This window comes from Callithrix jacchus, chromosome 10 (assembly GCF_049354715.1).
Source record: "Callithrix jacchus isolate 240 chromosome 10, calJac240_pri, whole genome shotgun sequence".
NCBI lineage: Eukaryota > Metazoa > Chordata > Mammalia > Primates > Cebidae > Callithrix > Callithrix jacchus.
In genome coordinates this window covers 131,445,324-131,461,167 of record NC_133511.1, presented here as the reverse complement: position 1 = coordinate 131,461,167, position 15,844 = coordinate 131,445,324, and the positions used below count along the sequence as shown (strand labels likewise).

Here is a 15,844-nt window from a genome sequence, read left to right as displayed (position 1 = left end):
ACAGCACCCCACCCCAGGTGACCACCTCCCGGCCCCAGGCAGCACACCACACCAGGCCACCACCTACCACCCCACAAGTCCAGTGTTGATTCACTTAGAGGAGAAACGGGGGCAAGGAGGACTGAGGACGAAACAGACTCCCAAAGAAACTGTCTTCTCCCACCTCAGCTCTGCTTTCTGGGCTCCAGCTGGGAAGTCCTTGGAGTCTTGGGGACACATGGCTGGCCCCAGGCTGTGCTGGAGGAGGAGCCCCCTGCATCCCCAGCCTGTGTAGACAAGGGAGAAGGAGACCCCACATCCCCAGGCCCTGAAGACATTCTGTGCAGCTGGGTGGAGGACCGAAGCTGAGAAGCTGGGAAGACTCTGGGTCCTGAGAGTGGCATCCGGTGGAGTGCCCGAGATCAGAGGCGGGCAGGGAGTGGGGCCCAGGCTGGCGGGCTGGCAGGCATTATCTGCAGCGTGTGTGGTGAGACTCAGATCTGAGACGTCAGGTGCAAAACTCCAGGTGGAGAGCTCCCTGTAGAGTACAGGGGTTCAGGGTGGAGGCTCTGGGGTCTGGAAGGAGCTGGGGGTAGCTGTCACCAACCTTTCTCTGCCTTAGTTTCTCCATCTCTAAGCGACAGTCAAAAATAGAACCTAAGGGGGTGTGTAAAGATCACAATAGCTGCCCCTGTGCTGTGGCTCACGCCTGTAACCCCAGCACTTTGGAAGGCCAAGGATCACCTGAGGTCAGGAGTTCGAGACCCGCTTCTGAAAGCTGGAGAAGCAGGGCCAGAGCTCCACGGGCAGACACTGTCACACAGACAGCACCACAGGCCTGCTGGGCTGGAGCACACACGGGCAAGCCCAGCACCCTCAGCTGTGGTGCAGTCCTCGGCTTCCCCAAGGGCTAACATGGCCCCACCCGCATTTCTCCCTGGGGGACCTCCTGGCAGCCTGGGATAGCAGCAGAGACCACAACTCTGCCACTTTGGCAAAGACAAGGGAGTGAAATGGTGGCCGAGGACCCGTGAACTCTCCAGATGGAACAAATCCAGATGGAACACGCTGAGATTTGTGTGCCAAAGGGTTGTGGCTTAAACCAGCTGTGTGTTTTTCCTATAAGTGAAATCTGGAGTTGGCCGGGTATGGTGGCTCACACCCAGAACTTTGGGAGGCCGAGGTGGGCAGATCACCTTAGGTCAGGAGTTCAAGACCAGCCTGGCCAATATGCTGAGACCCCCGTCTCTACCAAAACTACAAAAAATTAGCCAGGTGTGGTGGTACATGCCTATAATCCCAGCTACTCAGAAGGCTGAGGTTAGAGGATCACTTGAACCTGGGAGGTTGCAGTGAGCCGAGCTCACACCACTGCACTCCAGCCTGGGTGACAGAGCGAGACGCTGTCACACACACACACGCAGCTGGAGTTGGCTAGTCCTGCACTAGTGTGGCCAAACTATAGTCATTGGAGACCCAGAATGCAGAGGGTCCAAGGACCCACTCCAAAATAGCTGCTCAAGCTCTGGACATCACATCCTCATTCCAGACAGCGGGAAGAGGAAAGGGTGAAGGAGGGAACCCCACCCTTCGCCTGGTTAGTCACATGCCCACACTTTACGGCACGGAAGCCTGGGGCCTGTGAGCTCTTTTCCCGTGGAAAGGTAAGTGGAAGACAGAACACCCAGCAGTCTCACCAGCGGGTCACAGCTGCCAAGTTAGAATTCAGAAACAGAATCTGCGAGGCTTACTGAGCACGAGGGGAAGGGACATGCAAGGGCCACGTGGCCAGCCAGCGCCTGCACGCTCCAGGACAGGTGTCCGTCCCCAGCCCCCAACTCAGCCTGCCCAGGACGCTCTGTGCTCACGTTTTCACCGTGTTAAGACAATCTGCCGTGGCCCGGCGCGGTGGCTCACGCCTGTAATCCCAGCACTTTGGGAGGCCGAGGCGGGTGGATCACGAGGTCAAGAGATCGAGACCATTCTGGTCAACATGGTGAAACCCCGTCTCTATTAAAAATACAAAAAAATTAGCTGGGCATGGTGGCGCGTGTCTGTAATCCCAGCTACTCGGGAGGCTGAGGCAGGAGAATTGCCTGAACCCAGGAGGCGGAGGTTGCGGTGAGCCGAGATCGCGCCATTGCACTCCAGCCTGGGTAACAAGAGCGAAACTCCGTCTCAAAAAATAAAAAGACAGTCTGCCAGCGGGTCACAGGTGTTACCCTTCTGAGGTGTCACTTCAAGCATCTGCACAGCTGTGCTCTTTTTCAGTGGCTTTTTTTTTCTTTTTTTCTGAGGCGGAGTTTCGCTCTTGTTGCCCAGGCTGGAGTGCAATGGCGCGATCTCGGCTCACCGCAACCTCTGCCTCCTGGGTTCAGGCAATTCTCCTGCCTCAGCCTCCCGAGTATGGGATTACAGGCACGCGCCACCATGTCCAGCTAATGTTTTTTTTTGTATTTTTAGTAGAGACGGGGTTTCACCTTGTTGACCAGGATGGTCTCGATCTCTTGACCTCATGATCCACCCGCCTCGGCCTCCCAAAGTGCTGGGACTATAGGCGTGGCTTTTTCAGCATTCCAGTTGCACTGCAGAAACATGGCTCCTCCTCCCCACACACCTTCCATAGGCATCACCTGAGGAATCCCCAGTCTTCCGGAGTCCTCCCGGCACAGCCGGGGTGTCCAGCCTCAGGGGAGAGAGCTCACCGAGGCGGCCGCCTTGGATGCTGGCCTGAGGCATGTGGAAGTTCCCTTACATCTGGTGAAGTAGGAGGAGGTGGGGGAGGAAGGGCAGACCCCATCCAGGCCCGTCTGGACGGAAAACCAGTACAACCCTTTCAGAAGGCAATTCGGCCGTTATACGGATGAAGAGACTTTGGTCCATTTATCTAACTTTCTGTAAACCGTTCTAAAGAAACAATGCGAAATAGTGAAAAAATATATATGTCATTTGCTGCAAAAATTGTAACGCACCAATGTTCAACAACAGGGAAATATCAGAGTAAGCGCGGTCTTCGTATTTGTATGCTGATTAAGCAGACGTCAGAAGTTACACTTTCAAAGAGCTTTTGAGAAAACAGGAAAACGCTTCTGTTATACTGTTAAATTGAAAAACATAGATTACAAGTCTAGAAAAATTTGTCTAAATCAAAAGAGATTTATTAATTTATTATTTATTTTTTCTGAGACGGAGTTTCGCTCTTGTTGCCCAGGCTGGAGTGCAATGGCGCGATCTCGGCTCACCGCAACCTCCGCCTCCTGGGTTCAGTGATTCTCCTGCCTCAGCCTCCCGAGTAGCTGGGATTACAGGCTGCATGCACCACCACACCACTCATTTTGTATTTTTAGTAGAGACGGGGTTTCACCATGTTGGTCAGGCTGGTCTCGAACTCCTGACCTCAGGTGATCCACCCACATCAGCCTCCCAAAGTGCTGGGATTACAGGTGTGAGCCACCTCGCTTGGCCAAGATGTACTGATTTTTTTTAATTGTCTTTTTTTTTGAGACAGGGTCTCAGTCTTGTTGCCCAGGCTGGAGTGTAGTGGCACGATCTCAGCTCAGCAAAACCTCTGCCTCCCAGGTTCAAGCAATTCTACTGCCTCAGTCTCCTGAGTAGCTGGGATTACAGGCATGCACCACCACGCTCGGACAATTTTTCTATTTTTAGTAGACAGGGTTTCTCCACGTTGGTGAAGTTGGTCTCAAACTCTCAACCTCAGGTGATCGACCCGCCTTGGCCTCCCAAAGTGCTGGGATTACAGGCGTGAGCCGCTGCGTCTGGGGTACCTGTGCAGAACGTGTAGGTTTGTTACACAGGTAAACGTGTGCTATGGTGGTTTGGTGCTCCCGTCACAAACATGCATAAAATGTTTATTTCAACTCAGCTAAGGTGCATTAAAATATGGGAAGAGTAGGGCCGGGCACGGTGGCTCAGGCCTGTAATCCCAGCACTTTGGGAGGCTGAGGCGGGCCAGTTACGAGGTCAGGAGACTGAGACCATCCGGGCTAACACAGTGAAACCCCGTCTCTACTAAAATTACAGAAAAAACGGGCACGGTGGCACGCGCCTGTAGTCCCAGCTACTTGGGAGGCTGAGGCAGGAGAATTGCCTGAACCTGGGAGGCGGAGGTCGCCGTGAGCAGAGATCGTGCCACTGCACTCCAGCCTGAGCGGCACAGGGAGACGCCATCTCAATTTAAAAAAAAAAGGGGGGGAAGAGCAGATTGATATTTGGTATTTATATGTGCCTAACAATGTGAACTAAGGATGCTATATTATGCTTTCCTTCACTGTTTTCGAATTTCCTAACACAAACAATCACATTCAAGTCTATTATTAAAACCTTTATTTTCCCCAGACTCAGCCTGACTCAGCTTCCCGTTTTGTATGCAGCTCCTGCATACAACTCAGGAGCTTGGCCCTGCCGTTATGGCCCTGCCCTGCCTTGGCAGAGAACTTTGGTCGAAGTCCCCGCAGGCCTCCTGCTCTTCCTCTGTGGACCTTGGACCCTGCTCCTCTGTCCTTCCTCCTCCCCCCTCCAGAAGACCCACCGTCCTGATGCCTCCGCCACCCCCAGGCCCAAGGTGCAGCAGAGGCGGGCCCTCCATCCCTGCGGTCTCCTTTCAATTGTGGGATCTGGCAGAGGGGTCAGGATGACAAAGCCAATAAGGACCCTAGGTGAAATCCCAGGTCGGAGCACCGATGGCCACTGCCATTGCCCTGGGCCCCTCCCCAAGAGACCCATCCTCCCACACCCCACAGCCTCCCGGGCGTGCCTTGTCCGGGGCCCCTCCAGGTCAGCTGAAGTCAGTGCCTCTGGGAACCTGCCCCTATTTTCTCTCTGGGCTGGTCTCAGGCATCCTGCTGACTGGAGCCTCTCTTGGCTGACTGCTTGGCAGGCAACCCCCAGCCTCAGGCCCCTGCAGGGGAGACCCTCTCCCAGCTGGGCCTCTGCCCTTGAGGTCTGCCTGAAGCCGTCCTTGCCTGCCATACCAGGGTGGCAGTGGGATGGGGACTCAAACCCCTCATGTCCTCATGACAGGGACGACTCTGTCTCCCTGCTCCCTCCCCAGCACCTCTGGGCCTTAAATTTCCACCAGTTCCAGTTTCTTGACTTAGGGAGCAGTCCTGCTGTCCAGGCTCCCTCCACCAAGCCTGAGAAAACTCCCAGGCACAGGTGTACATGTGGCAGGTGAGTGTTCTGTAATCCACTCATCTTTAGAGATTTACCACAGCAGAGGAAATATTGTAACAGACTTTGTTACTTTAGAAATTCCGCCGGCGCTGTGGTTCATGCCTGTAATCCCAGCACTTTGGGAGGCCAGGCAGACGGATCATGACGTCAGGTGTAGGGCTGAGAGCCCCACAGGGTCGTTGGGTGAGCCTTATGCTGTGCTGAGGTGCAGGATCCGGGAAATAAAGAGACAGGACACAGAAGTACAAGGAAAATGCAGCTGGACTCAGGGGGCCACGCCACCTATGAGCGGAATCAGGCTAGGCCCCGAATGTCCAGAAGCCTGAGTATTTATTGTGTATAGGTTAGGGGGAGGGCAGTGAGTGAAATCATCTTTAAGGATGGTGATAGGGTCGTGAGCAATAAAACATGGGGTCCACCCCCATTACGTCACCGAGGCTGGGAGGTGGACAGTGCGCAGCAAGGGGCCCGTTCCCATGAAGGCAAGGGCCGTGTGCAGTAAGGGGTTCACCCCCATTAGGTCACCGAGGCTTGAAGGTGGGCCGTGCGCAGTAAGGAGGGTGCAGTGTGCAATACTTCTATCTATGGGCAAACTACTTCTAAGAAGATTTATAGGAGGATGCTTTAGGTCACTCACAGAGCAGTGACAGAGCTGTCAGGGTTACCACCACCTTCTGGCAGCTTCCAGTGGGTTCTATGGGAAGGTGCTTTTCGAGCAGCACAGTAGCAAGAGCTGATAGAGTTCACAGTCACCAAGGTGGATTGCCGGTCTGAGGGTGGCCTTCCCCAAGAACTGGAGCAAGGTCCTACAACGCCTTTACCAGGAGCAGTGGCTCTCGCCCCAAGCCTGCCACACAGCGGGTATCTTTGGGATACTGAACGCTGCCGCCTGGGCCATGGGTTCTTGTCCTGGCATAACTGTTTTCCCTTAAATCACGCTCTGCGCCGTGTCTGCTCTAGGCATTCCTCCGATTATAAGCTGTTTATTCCTTAATTCATGCTCTGTACTGTGTCCACTCCAGGCATTCCTCTGACTATGAACTAAGATATAATTATATATATATGTAGGGAAATATTCTTTAGGCACTCCTCATACTATCAACTATTATATGATTACATATAGAGGATTATATCAAGGGATTCTTCAAGCCCTAATTCTATGAACTAATATATGATTATGTAAAGGATTATATAAAAGGAAATAGCTGAGTAGTGACACTGTACAGTGAGATATTCCTCAAGCCCTAACTGTGCCAGGGTTCTGTTAGCTCTCATTCCTCGGGGCCTATATGGGGGGTTACCCACAGTCACGAGTTTGAGACCAGCCTGACTAACAAGGTGAAACCCCGTCTCTACTAAAAATACAAAAATATTAGCCAGGCGTGATGGTGTGTGCCTGTAATCCCAGCTACTCAGGAAGCTGAGGCAGAAGAATCGCTTGAACCCAGGAAGTAGAGGTTGCAGTGAGCCAAAATCACACCACTGCACTCCAGCCTGGGCGACGGCATGAAACTCAGTATCAAAAACAGAAAAAGAGAAAAGAAATTCCTAGGCTCCCTCTCCTCCACAAATGTGACTCTGGCCCACTCTGGCCCTGGGTAAGGACGGAACTGACCCTTTTCTTTTCTTTTCTTTTCTTTTCTTTTTGAGACGGAGTCTCACACCATCCCCCAGGCTTGAGTGCAGTGGCACGATCCCAGCTCACTGCACCCTCTGCTGCCCGGGTTCAAGCAATTCTCCTGCCTCAGCCTCCTGAGTAGCTGGGATTACAGACGCCTCCCACTGTGTCCAGCTAATTTTTGTATTTTTAGTAGAGATGGGGTTTCACCATTTTGGCCGGGCTGGTCTTGAACTTCTGACCTTGTGATCCACCCACCTTCACCTCCCAAAGTGCCGGGATTACAGGTGTGAGCCACGGCACCCAGCCCCGACCCTTTTCGTTTCTTTTTTTTTATCTTTATTTTTATGTTTTCTTTATGACTGCTTACCAAAATAGCTAGTGGTGTGCGTCTGTGGGCTGGTCTGATGACCCCAGGTCAGTAGGTAGATCTCTTCATGGAGGGAGCACAAGAACAGGGATGGGGGTTTGGTCTCCCATAGGAGTTCCCCATCCCGGGTTTCTAGCACCGAATGTTAAAAACGCTCACGTCAGGACAGGCGCGGTGGCTCAAGCCTGTAATCCCAGCACTTTGGGAGGCCGAGGCGGGTGGATCCCGAGGTCAAGAGATCGAGACCATCCTGGTCAACACGGTGAAACCCCGTCTCTACTAAAAATGCAAAAAGTTAGCTGGGCATGGTGGCGCGTGCCTGTAATCCCAGCTACTCAGGAGGCTGAGGCAGGAGAATTGCCTGAACCCAGGAGGCGGAGGTTGCGGTGAGCCGAGATCACGCCATTGCACTCCAGCCTGGGTAACAAGAGCGAAACTCCGTCTCAAAAATAAACAAAAACAAAAACAAAACGCTCGCCTTGAATGAAGAGACCCCCCCCCAAACAGGCTTTGTGTGAGCAACATGGCTGTTTATTCACCTGGGTGCAGGTGGGCTAAGGCCGAAAAGGGTGTTAGCCCTTTTGCTTAAAAGTTCCAGCGTCTTGAGGCTCTGGCAGGCATCTCTGCAGCTGTCCATGCACCCCTCCCCCAGGCGGGGGGCCCCTAGTTCTGCTGCTCTGGCGCCGCCATGGACCAAGTCCCCCAAGCTACTCAGCTGCCTCCTCTCACCAGCCACAGTGCTCCCTGAGCCACAAACCTCTGGCCTCACCCCAGCCCCTCAGGCCCACGTCTTGCAATGGACTCTGCCGGTCCACCCATTCCCGGGTTGGGCCATGCGCGCTTTTGCAGCTGGGGGTGAAGACAGGGACAGGGTAAGGTGAGACTCAGATATCAGACGGCAGGTGCAAAACTGCAGGTGGAGAGATCCCTGTAGAGTGCAGGGGTTCAGGGTGGAGGCTCTGGGATGTGGAAGGAGCTGGGTGTAGCTGTCACCAACCTTTTCTCTGCCTCAGTTTCTCCATCTCTAAGCGACAGTCAAAAATAGAACCTCGGGGTGTGTAAAGATCACAATAGTTGCCCCCGCGCTGTGGCTGACGCCTGTAACCCCGGCACTTTGTAAAGCCAAGGATGACCTGAGGTCAGGAGTTCGAGACCAGCGTGACCAATAAGACAAAACTTTGTCTCTACCACGAATACAAAAATTAGCCAGGCGTGGTGGTGGGCGCCTATAATTCCAACTACTCAGGAAGCTGAAGCAGGAGAATAACTTGTGGAGGTTGCAGTGAACCGAGATCACGTCACTGCACTCCAGCCTGCGTGACAGAGCGAGACTCCGTGGCAAAAAAAAAAAAAATCACAATAGTTAGCATTTGCCAAGCGCTGGGAATTCTATTTGGCAGGTGACCAGAGCTCCATAGTGTTGGGTAATGAACACGTGGTCTGAGCGCCCAGAGCGGGAGCCGCAGGGTCTGGTGGGCCACACCCTCCAGATTCCGCTCTGGGATCCCCAAGGTCCCGCCCCTCACCCCCTCACGCCCGCCCTCGGCCCCCGCCCTCATGCCCCGCCCCCAAGCCGACTGGCCCGAACTTCTTGCCAGGAGGCCTTGGGCTAAGAGTACTTGGGGCCAGGGACCCCAGTGGGGCCGGACATGTCCCCGCCCTGGCCTAGAGCTCTCTGTGCAGTTTGGGAGAAACACCCATACCCAGGAAACGATCCTAACGCCACTGAGAGGGCGCCTGGAATGTGAGCGCCACCGGCTGGGATGGGAAGGGTGGGTAACCCCCCCATCGGGGCACCCAGGAAGGGGAGCTAAGCAGATCCCTGGCACAGTTAGTGCCTGAAGTGTTATTACTTAGTTATAGTGTTATTGCTATAGTGTTATTACTCAGTTACTTCCTTTATATAATCCTTTATATATAATCACATAGTTTATAGTCAGAACTTAGTGCCTGAAGCATATGTTACTACCCAGTTATTTCCATTTATATATACATATATATAGATATATATAGATATAAATATAGTAGTATCTTGCTTATAGTCAGAGGAATGTCTGGAGCAGACACGGCGCAGAGCATGATTTAAGGGAAAAACAGTTACACCAGGACAAGGATTTGTGGCCCAGGCGGTAGCGCCCCTGCCTGAAAGGGCACGTGCTACATGACAGGCTGGTCCAGGTGGCAGCGTTCAGTATCGTAAAGACACCCGCCGTATGGCAGGCTTGGAGCAAGAGTCACTCCTCCTGAAAGGGAGCTGCAGTACCTTGCATCCTGTTCCGTGGAAGCTGGCCTCAGGTTGGCAAGCCCGCAAGCGTCCGAGGGCTTAAAACCCCTCCAGTATAATCACGCCTTAGTGGCTGTGAACCCTGTCAGCCCTGTTGCTATGTACTGACTCAAAGCATCCTCCTATGGAAATCACTGGAAGCTGCCAGCAGGTGGCTGTATTCCTTGTCAGCTCTTCGGCTACTGCGCTGACTCAAAGCATCTGCCTATAGAGTTCCTTAGAAGCAGCCTGCCCCTAGATAAGAGAAACTGCAAACTGCGCCCTCTTCCCTGCGCATGGACGGCCCCCCTCCTTGCCTCGGTGACCTAATGGGCTGGACCCTTTGCTTATGGCACGTGATTGTCTCGACCCTATCGCTCTTCTTAAGATGACCTCACTTACTACTATGGGTAACCCCCCATCTGGGCACCAAGGAAGGAGAGCTAAGGAGATCCCTGGCACAATTAGTGCCTGAAGAGTATCCTACTACTCCGTTATTTCCCTATATATACATACATATATATAATTATACCCTAGTTCAGTCGGAGGAATGCCCAGAGCAGACACGGTGCAGACCACGAATTAAGGGATAAAACAGCTATACATATGTCATCCTATCTTGCTTATAGTCAGGGGAATGTCTAGAGCAGACACGGTGCAGAGCATGAGTTAAGGGAAAAACAGTTACACCAGGACAAGAACCTGGCCCCAGTGGGAGCGTTAAGTCTTGTAAAGATGCCCGCTGTGTGGCAGGCTTGGAGAAAGAGCCTCTCCTCATGATAAAGGAGTTGTAGTACCTTGCGTCCAGTTCTTGTGGAAGGCTGCCCTCAGACCCGCAATCCCGAGAGCCTCTGAGGACTTAAAAGCCCTCGGGTATAACCGCGCCTTGGTGACGAGGTAACTTGTCAGCTCTCTAGCTACTGCGCTGCTCAGAGCAACCTCCTAGAGAGATCATTGCAAGCTGCCAGCAGGTGTCTGTGGACCTTGTCAGCTCTGCTGCTGCTCAAGGCGTCCTCCTATAGAATTCCTCAGAAGTAGCCTGCCCCAGACAAGAGATACTGCGCGCTGCACTCCTCACTGCGCACGGCCCCCCTCCTTGCCTAGGTGACCTAATGGGGGTGGACCCCTCGTTTACTGCCCACATGATTGTCTTGACCTTATCACTGTCTTTAGGATGACCTCACTCACTACCCTTCCCGCTATCTGGTACCCAATAAATACAGACGCTCCTGGATGCTCCGGGCCTCACCTGTCTCCACTGGTAAACAGCGTGGCGCCCCGAGCCCAGCTGCTCTTGTCCAGTCCTTCAGTGTCTTGTCTCTTTATTTCTCGGATTCTTCACGTCAGCACAGTGATAGGGGACACCCCATGGCCCTGTAAGGGCTTGACCCTATAGGTAGAGGTCTGTACAGTGATTGCTGGATCCTTCAGGTTCCCTGAAGGATGGTTCACTGGGCACGAGGCCTGTGCAGTGATTGCTGGAAAGATGGCGTGGACAGGAGCTGGCTGCCCTGGCCACCCAGGCAACCCCCAACTGGATAGGCCAGGGCCTGGGGCAGAAGGTGAACCAAGGGGTGGGCAGAGGGCGGCAGCCAGGCATGGGGAGGCCCAACAGCATGGCCCCTGAGGCCAGCGCATCCTGACACTGCCCAGCCTGTGTCCCAGGCCCACTGGGGGCTCCACACCATAGCCAGGAGCTGGGGTGAATGTCACACCACAGGCCCCATCCCTGCTAGGCATGCAGGACCCCTACAAATATATTTATATATTTAGTATGTGAATTATATTTCAATAAAGCCGATACAAGATACACTTCGCATACCATGCAGTTCACCCATTCAACTCATTTAGAGTGTACGGTTCAGTGGTTTTTAGTACCTTCAGGATTAGAAGCCGAGGTCAATTTTAGGTCATTTTCGTCGCCCCAAAAGAAATCTGCCACCCTTTAGCAGTTGCCCCTTATTATCCCTTCCCCAATCCCTGGTGAAAACTAATTTCTGTCTTCATAGATTTGCATTTTCTGGACATTTCATATAAATGGGTCACATAATGCAGTCTCCTGTGACTGGCTTCTTTTACCTAGCATAATATATTTTTTTTCTTTCTTTCTCTTTTTTTTTTTTTTTTCTTTTTGAGACAGAGTTTCGCTCTTGTTACCCAGGCTGGAGGGCAATGGCGTGATCTCGGCTCACTGCAACCTCCACCTCCTGGGTTCAGGCAATTCTCCTGCCTCAGCCTCCTGAGTAGCTGGGATTACAGGCACGCGCCACCACTCCCAGCTAATTTTTGTATTTTTAGTAGAGACGGGGTTTCACCATGTTGACCAGGATGGTCTCGATCTCTTGACCTCGTGATTCACCTGCCTCAGGCTTCCAAAGTGCTGGGATTACAGGCGTGAGCTACCACTCCCGGCCTCTTTTTTTTTTTTTTTTTTTTTTTTTTGAGACAGTCTCGCTCTGCAGCCCAGGCTGGAGTGCAGTGGCACGATCTCAGCTCACTGCAACCTCCACTTCCAGGGTGCAAATGATTCTCCTACCTCAGCCTCCGGAGTAGCAGGGATTATAGGCGTCCACCACCACGCCTGGCTAGTTTTTGTATTTTTATTAAAGATGGGGTTTCGACATGTTGCCAAGTCTGGTCTCCAACTGCTAGCCTCAGGTCATCGGCCCGCCTGGGCCTCCCAAAGTGCTGTGATTACAGGCGTGAGCCAGGGTACCTGGCCTGCCTCGCACAATGTTTCCAGGGTCCAGCCATGCTGTAGCGTGCAGATGCTTCGCTCCTCGATGGCTGCTGTTAGCAAGATGCTGCAGCTATGAGCGTCCATGTGTAAGTCTGGCGTGGACACGTGTTTCCATGTTTGAGGAGCTGCTATCTAGCTTTTCAAAGTGGCTCAGGAGCTTTTTTGCGGGGTACCATGCCAACAATTTGATTCAACCAAAACCAGCGTGTCCACCCCATCCTGGGCATCCAATTTCACGCAATCCCGAGAAAAAATGACCCGGATTGGGCAGGATACGGTGGCTCACGCCTGTAATCGCAGCACTTGGGAAGGTGGGCGGATCACCTGAGGTCAGGAGTTCAAGACTAGCTTGGCCAACATGGGGAAACCCCGTCTCTACTAAAAAAAAAAAAAAAAAAAAAAAATACAAAAATTAGCCAGGCGTGGTGACAGGCGTCTGTCATCCCAGCTACTCGGGAGGCTGAGGCAGGAGAATCGCTTGAATCCGGGAGGCGGAGGTTGCAGTGAGCCGAGATCTCGCCACTACACTCCAGCCCAGACGACAGAGCCAGACTCCATCGCAAAAAAAAACGAAAAAAAAAAAAAAAAAAAGACCCAGATCGCACTGGGGTGAAGGGTCGGGAAGCGCCCAAAGGGAGAACCGGGCTGGGCTCCGGGATCCGTAGGTGAGGAAGGGGCGAAGGGGTGGAGGGCCTCGGACCAGGCCGCTGGGGATGTCTGTGGTTACCTCCGAGCTCTGGCGGCCTTGGTGAGACCCTCGCCACCCGCCGCTCGGTTCCCGCGGCCTCAATCGCACCGCGGTCCAGCTCCGGTTACCTGGCAACCAGGTGGCATCCTTCCCAGCAAGCCCTGCGTCTAACCCGCGAGTTGGACCACAAGGCCCAGCATGCCCCGCGCGGACTACAAGCCCCACAATGCACCGCACACCCTTTTCTTGCCGGCCCCTCGCCGCTCTCCGGAGACCCCGCGGGCGAGCGCCGCGACCCCTTCCCGGCGCTCCTCGCGCGGTGCGTGGCGCGTTCCCTCGCCGGTGACCCGGTGTGCGTGAGGTCGAGGCTCCAGGCGGAGCGGCTCCGGGCCGAAACGCCATGCGGAGGGGCGAGCGCAGGGACGCTGGGGGTCCGCGGCCCGGGTCCCCGGTGCCCGCGGGCAAGGCCTCGCTGGAGGAGCCGCCTGACGGGCCGTCTGCCGGCCGAGACCCCGGGCCGGGCGCGGGCCGCCGCAGCACCGAGTCCGAGGTCTACGACGACGGCACCAACACCTTCTTCTGGTGAGGAACGGGGGGCGGCGCGGGGGGCGCGGCCGCGCTCGGCCCGGGGGTCCCGGCAGCGCCTTCCCGCCGGCTTGGAGTCCGGGGCTGCGGCCGGGGTTCCAGGGTATGCAGCACCTGGTCCCGGGGACGGGCCGGACGGAGCTCCGGAGGCCGGGCGTGGCGGGGCGGGGGGCGGGGGGCGCAGGGCGGTGCTGTGGGCGGGGGAGGCCCTGGCCGGACCCTCCCCGGGGCTGCCTCGCGTCTCTCGCCGCCCACCGCGCGTTAGGAGGTCCAGCCCCTTCGCCGCCGCCAGCCTCCGCGCCGCCCCAGAAACGCTTTCTCTGGTCTCGGTCCACGCTCGACCCGTGTCCCGTCATTCCGCCTGTGGCTGCGCGACATCATCTCGTGTGTGTGTCGCCCCGACCCCCGCGTGGCGGCCGCGTTGGTGACAGTGTCGCGCGTGCTGCGGGAGCGTGGCGGCGTCGGTCGAATCCGGGCTCCGCGTCTCTCCCCAGTTGCCCCCAGAGGAGCCAGCGCGTCCCCCCTGCACAGCTCGGCCCCCGCCAAGCCCTGGGGTCCCGCGTCTGCCGCTCTGCCTTTCCCGGGATGGAGGCGGAAAAGGTCCCGGGAGCCGCTGGAGGGTGGCGCTCTATCCAGGCAGGCTCCGGGCGCGCTCCTGCCCCCGCCTACGCTGCGACCTTTGCTCCCCTGCGAGGCCTGCAAGCTACTTCTCTTCGCTGCACGGTGCGGAGTTCCAGTCCTGGGGAAGGCCCGGGGCGCAGGTGCAGTAGAAGTGGCCTCAGCCTGAGCAGAGCCTGTGGGAGAGACAGACGCCTGTGGCTGGCGGTGGAAGGCGGCGTGGACGCCTAACTGCGGGGTGGTCGGAGAACAAGTCTGAGGGGTGAGGAGGAAGGGGCGTATCAGGGCAAGGCGCCATGGGACAGAGACTTCACGGGCCCGGCCTGTCCCCAGCAGCTGAAGCACCAGAGAGACCTTCCGAAGGGTGGGAAAGAGGATTGGGGTGGAGGAGGCAGCCCTGCGTCCGGACCGACGCAGGGTCTTCCGTGGGTCATGTCCAAGCTCTGCTTTGGTTGCCCGTGGAGCCATCGAGAGAGAGAGGAGGTGGGGTACATGCTGTGTAGACCCTCTGGCCTCGGTCCCATGGACATCAGGCCTCCCCATCAGAGGTCCCGCCACGCCCCTTCGGGCGGAAGGGAGAGCACAGTCTTCCCACAGCATGGCCAGGGACGACCGGGATCTCTGAGGTCCTGGAGTAAGGAGGCTGCACTGGCTCTTCTTGTTTCTCATTGGGGCATTCAGCACATTTTGGAGACCCTGCTGCATGTCAGTTACTGTTCTAAGGGGTAAGAACTAAACAAGTTTAGATTCTGGCACAGACAAGGAACTTCAGAAGGCACAGAATGTGCTGGCTGGAGGGAGGCTGAGTGTGGGAGAAGCCAGGGAGCACACACAGCCCACCCAGCCCGCCCAGAACCAGGGAGTGCACTTAGCCCACCCAGCCCGCCCAGCCCATTCAGTACCAGGGAGCGCACCCAGCCGGCCCAGCCCATCCAGTGCCAGGGAGCGCACCCAGCCCACCCAGCCCGCCCAGAACCAGGGAGCGCACCCAGCCCTTCCAGTACCAGGGAGCGCACTCAGCCCACCCAGCCCATCTAGTACCAGGGAGCGCACTCAGCCCACCCAGGACCAGGGAACGCACCCAGCCCACGGTGCCTGCTTGGTGAGAATTCTCTGTACCTGCAGGTCCCCACCAACCCCCTGAGTCCACCTGTACTGGTTTGCTGTGCTGGGATGTTTTTAACTCTAGTTTTGTGTTTCAGATAACTTTACTTTTTGATCTTTTCATTTATTTTTTTTAATAGAGATAGGGTTCACCTGTGTTGCCCAAGCTGGTCTTGAACTCCTGGCCTCAGCCTCCCAGAATGCCAGGATGATAGGCGTGAGACACTTCACCCAGCCAGGGTGTTCGTTTTCAAAGATGCGCTTCCTCGGGACCATGTGTGGTTTGTTGTCAGCCATAAGGATAAGGCATGCAGTTAGAGTCAGAGTTTGTCTGGTCTTGGGAGCACGCTGAGCTCTCCTTCTCTGGATTTGTTAAAGATAACAAGGACAATTACGGGGGACATCCAGAGGAAAATGTTTAGAGCCACAGACTCCGAGAAGCGCTATGCGAAGATGTGGCAGCTGCTGTGGTCTGAAAATTGTTTGGGAGAACACTTGGAGACCCCTTACCCTGGCGAGGTGCCTGTGAACATTGCCGCCTGTCCGTGGAAGTTGCTGAAACAGCGTGGCATGACCACATGTGCTAACCAAGCCCTGAGCCAGGGGACCATTGTGATGTTTGGAGGGTTTTTATTGTATATAGGGCTGAGGTCCCCACAGAGTCATGATGGGCTGAGCCTTATGCT

General features: G+C 55.3%; 2 protein-coding genes across 16 annotated transcripts in view; one reads left to right on the top strand and one right to left on the bottom strand.

Moving 5' to 3' along the window:
• The window catches only part of ANO9 (anoctamin 9), a 43,934-nt gene extending 29,893 nt beyond the window's left edge, over positions 1-14,041 (bottom strand). For all 3 annotated transcript variants that reach the window (XM_078341887.1, XM_078341888.1, XM_035263944.3), the window contains exons 1-2: positions 12,891-14,041; positions 164-517 (exon numbers count right to left, since the gene is read on the bottom strand). The gene's annotated coding sequence lies outside the window, so the exon portion shown is untranslated. The remainder of the gene's footprint in view (positions 1-163; positions 518-12,890) is intronic.
• Positions 13,210-15,844, top strand: part of PTDSS2 (phosphatidylserine synthase 2) — a 44,455-nt gene continuing 41,820 nt past the window's right edge. For 11 of the 13 annotated variants that reach the window (XR_013523647.1, XR_013523650.1, XR_013523649.1 and 8 more), the window contains exon 1: positions 13,210-13,433. Coding sequence is in view for 4 of the 13 variants with exons in the window: in XM_078341894.1 (XP_078198020.1) it covers positions 13,252-13,433 (182 nt within the window). In the remaining 9 variants the exon portion in view is untranslated. Of the gene's footprint in view, positions 13,434-13,758; positions 14,317-15,844 lie in introns of those variants that run through there. The other 2 variants (XM_035263950.3, XM_035263949.3) reach the window with 1 other exon arrangement.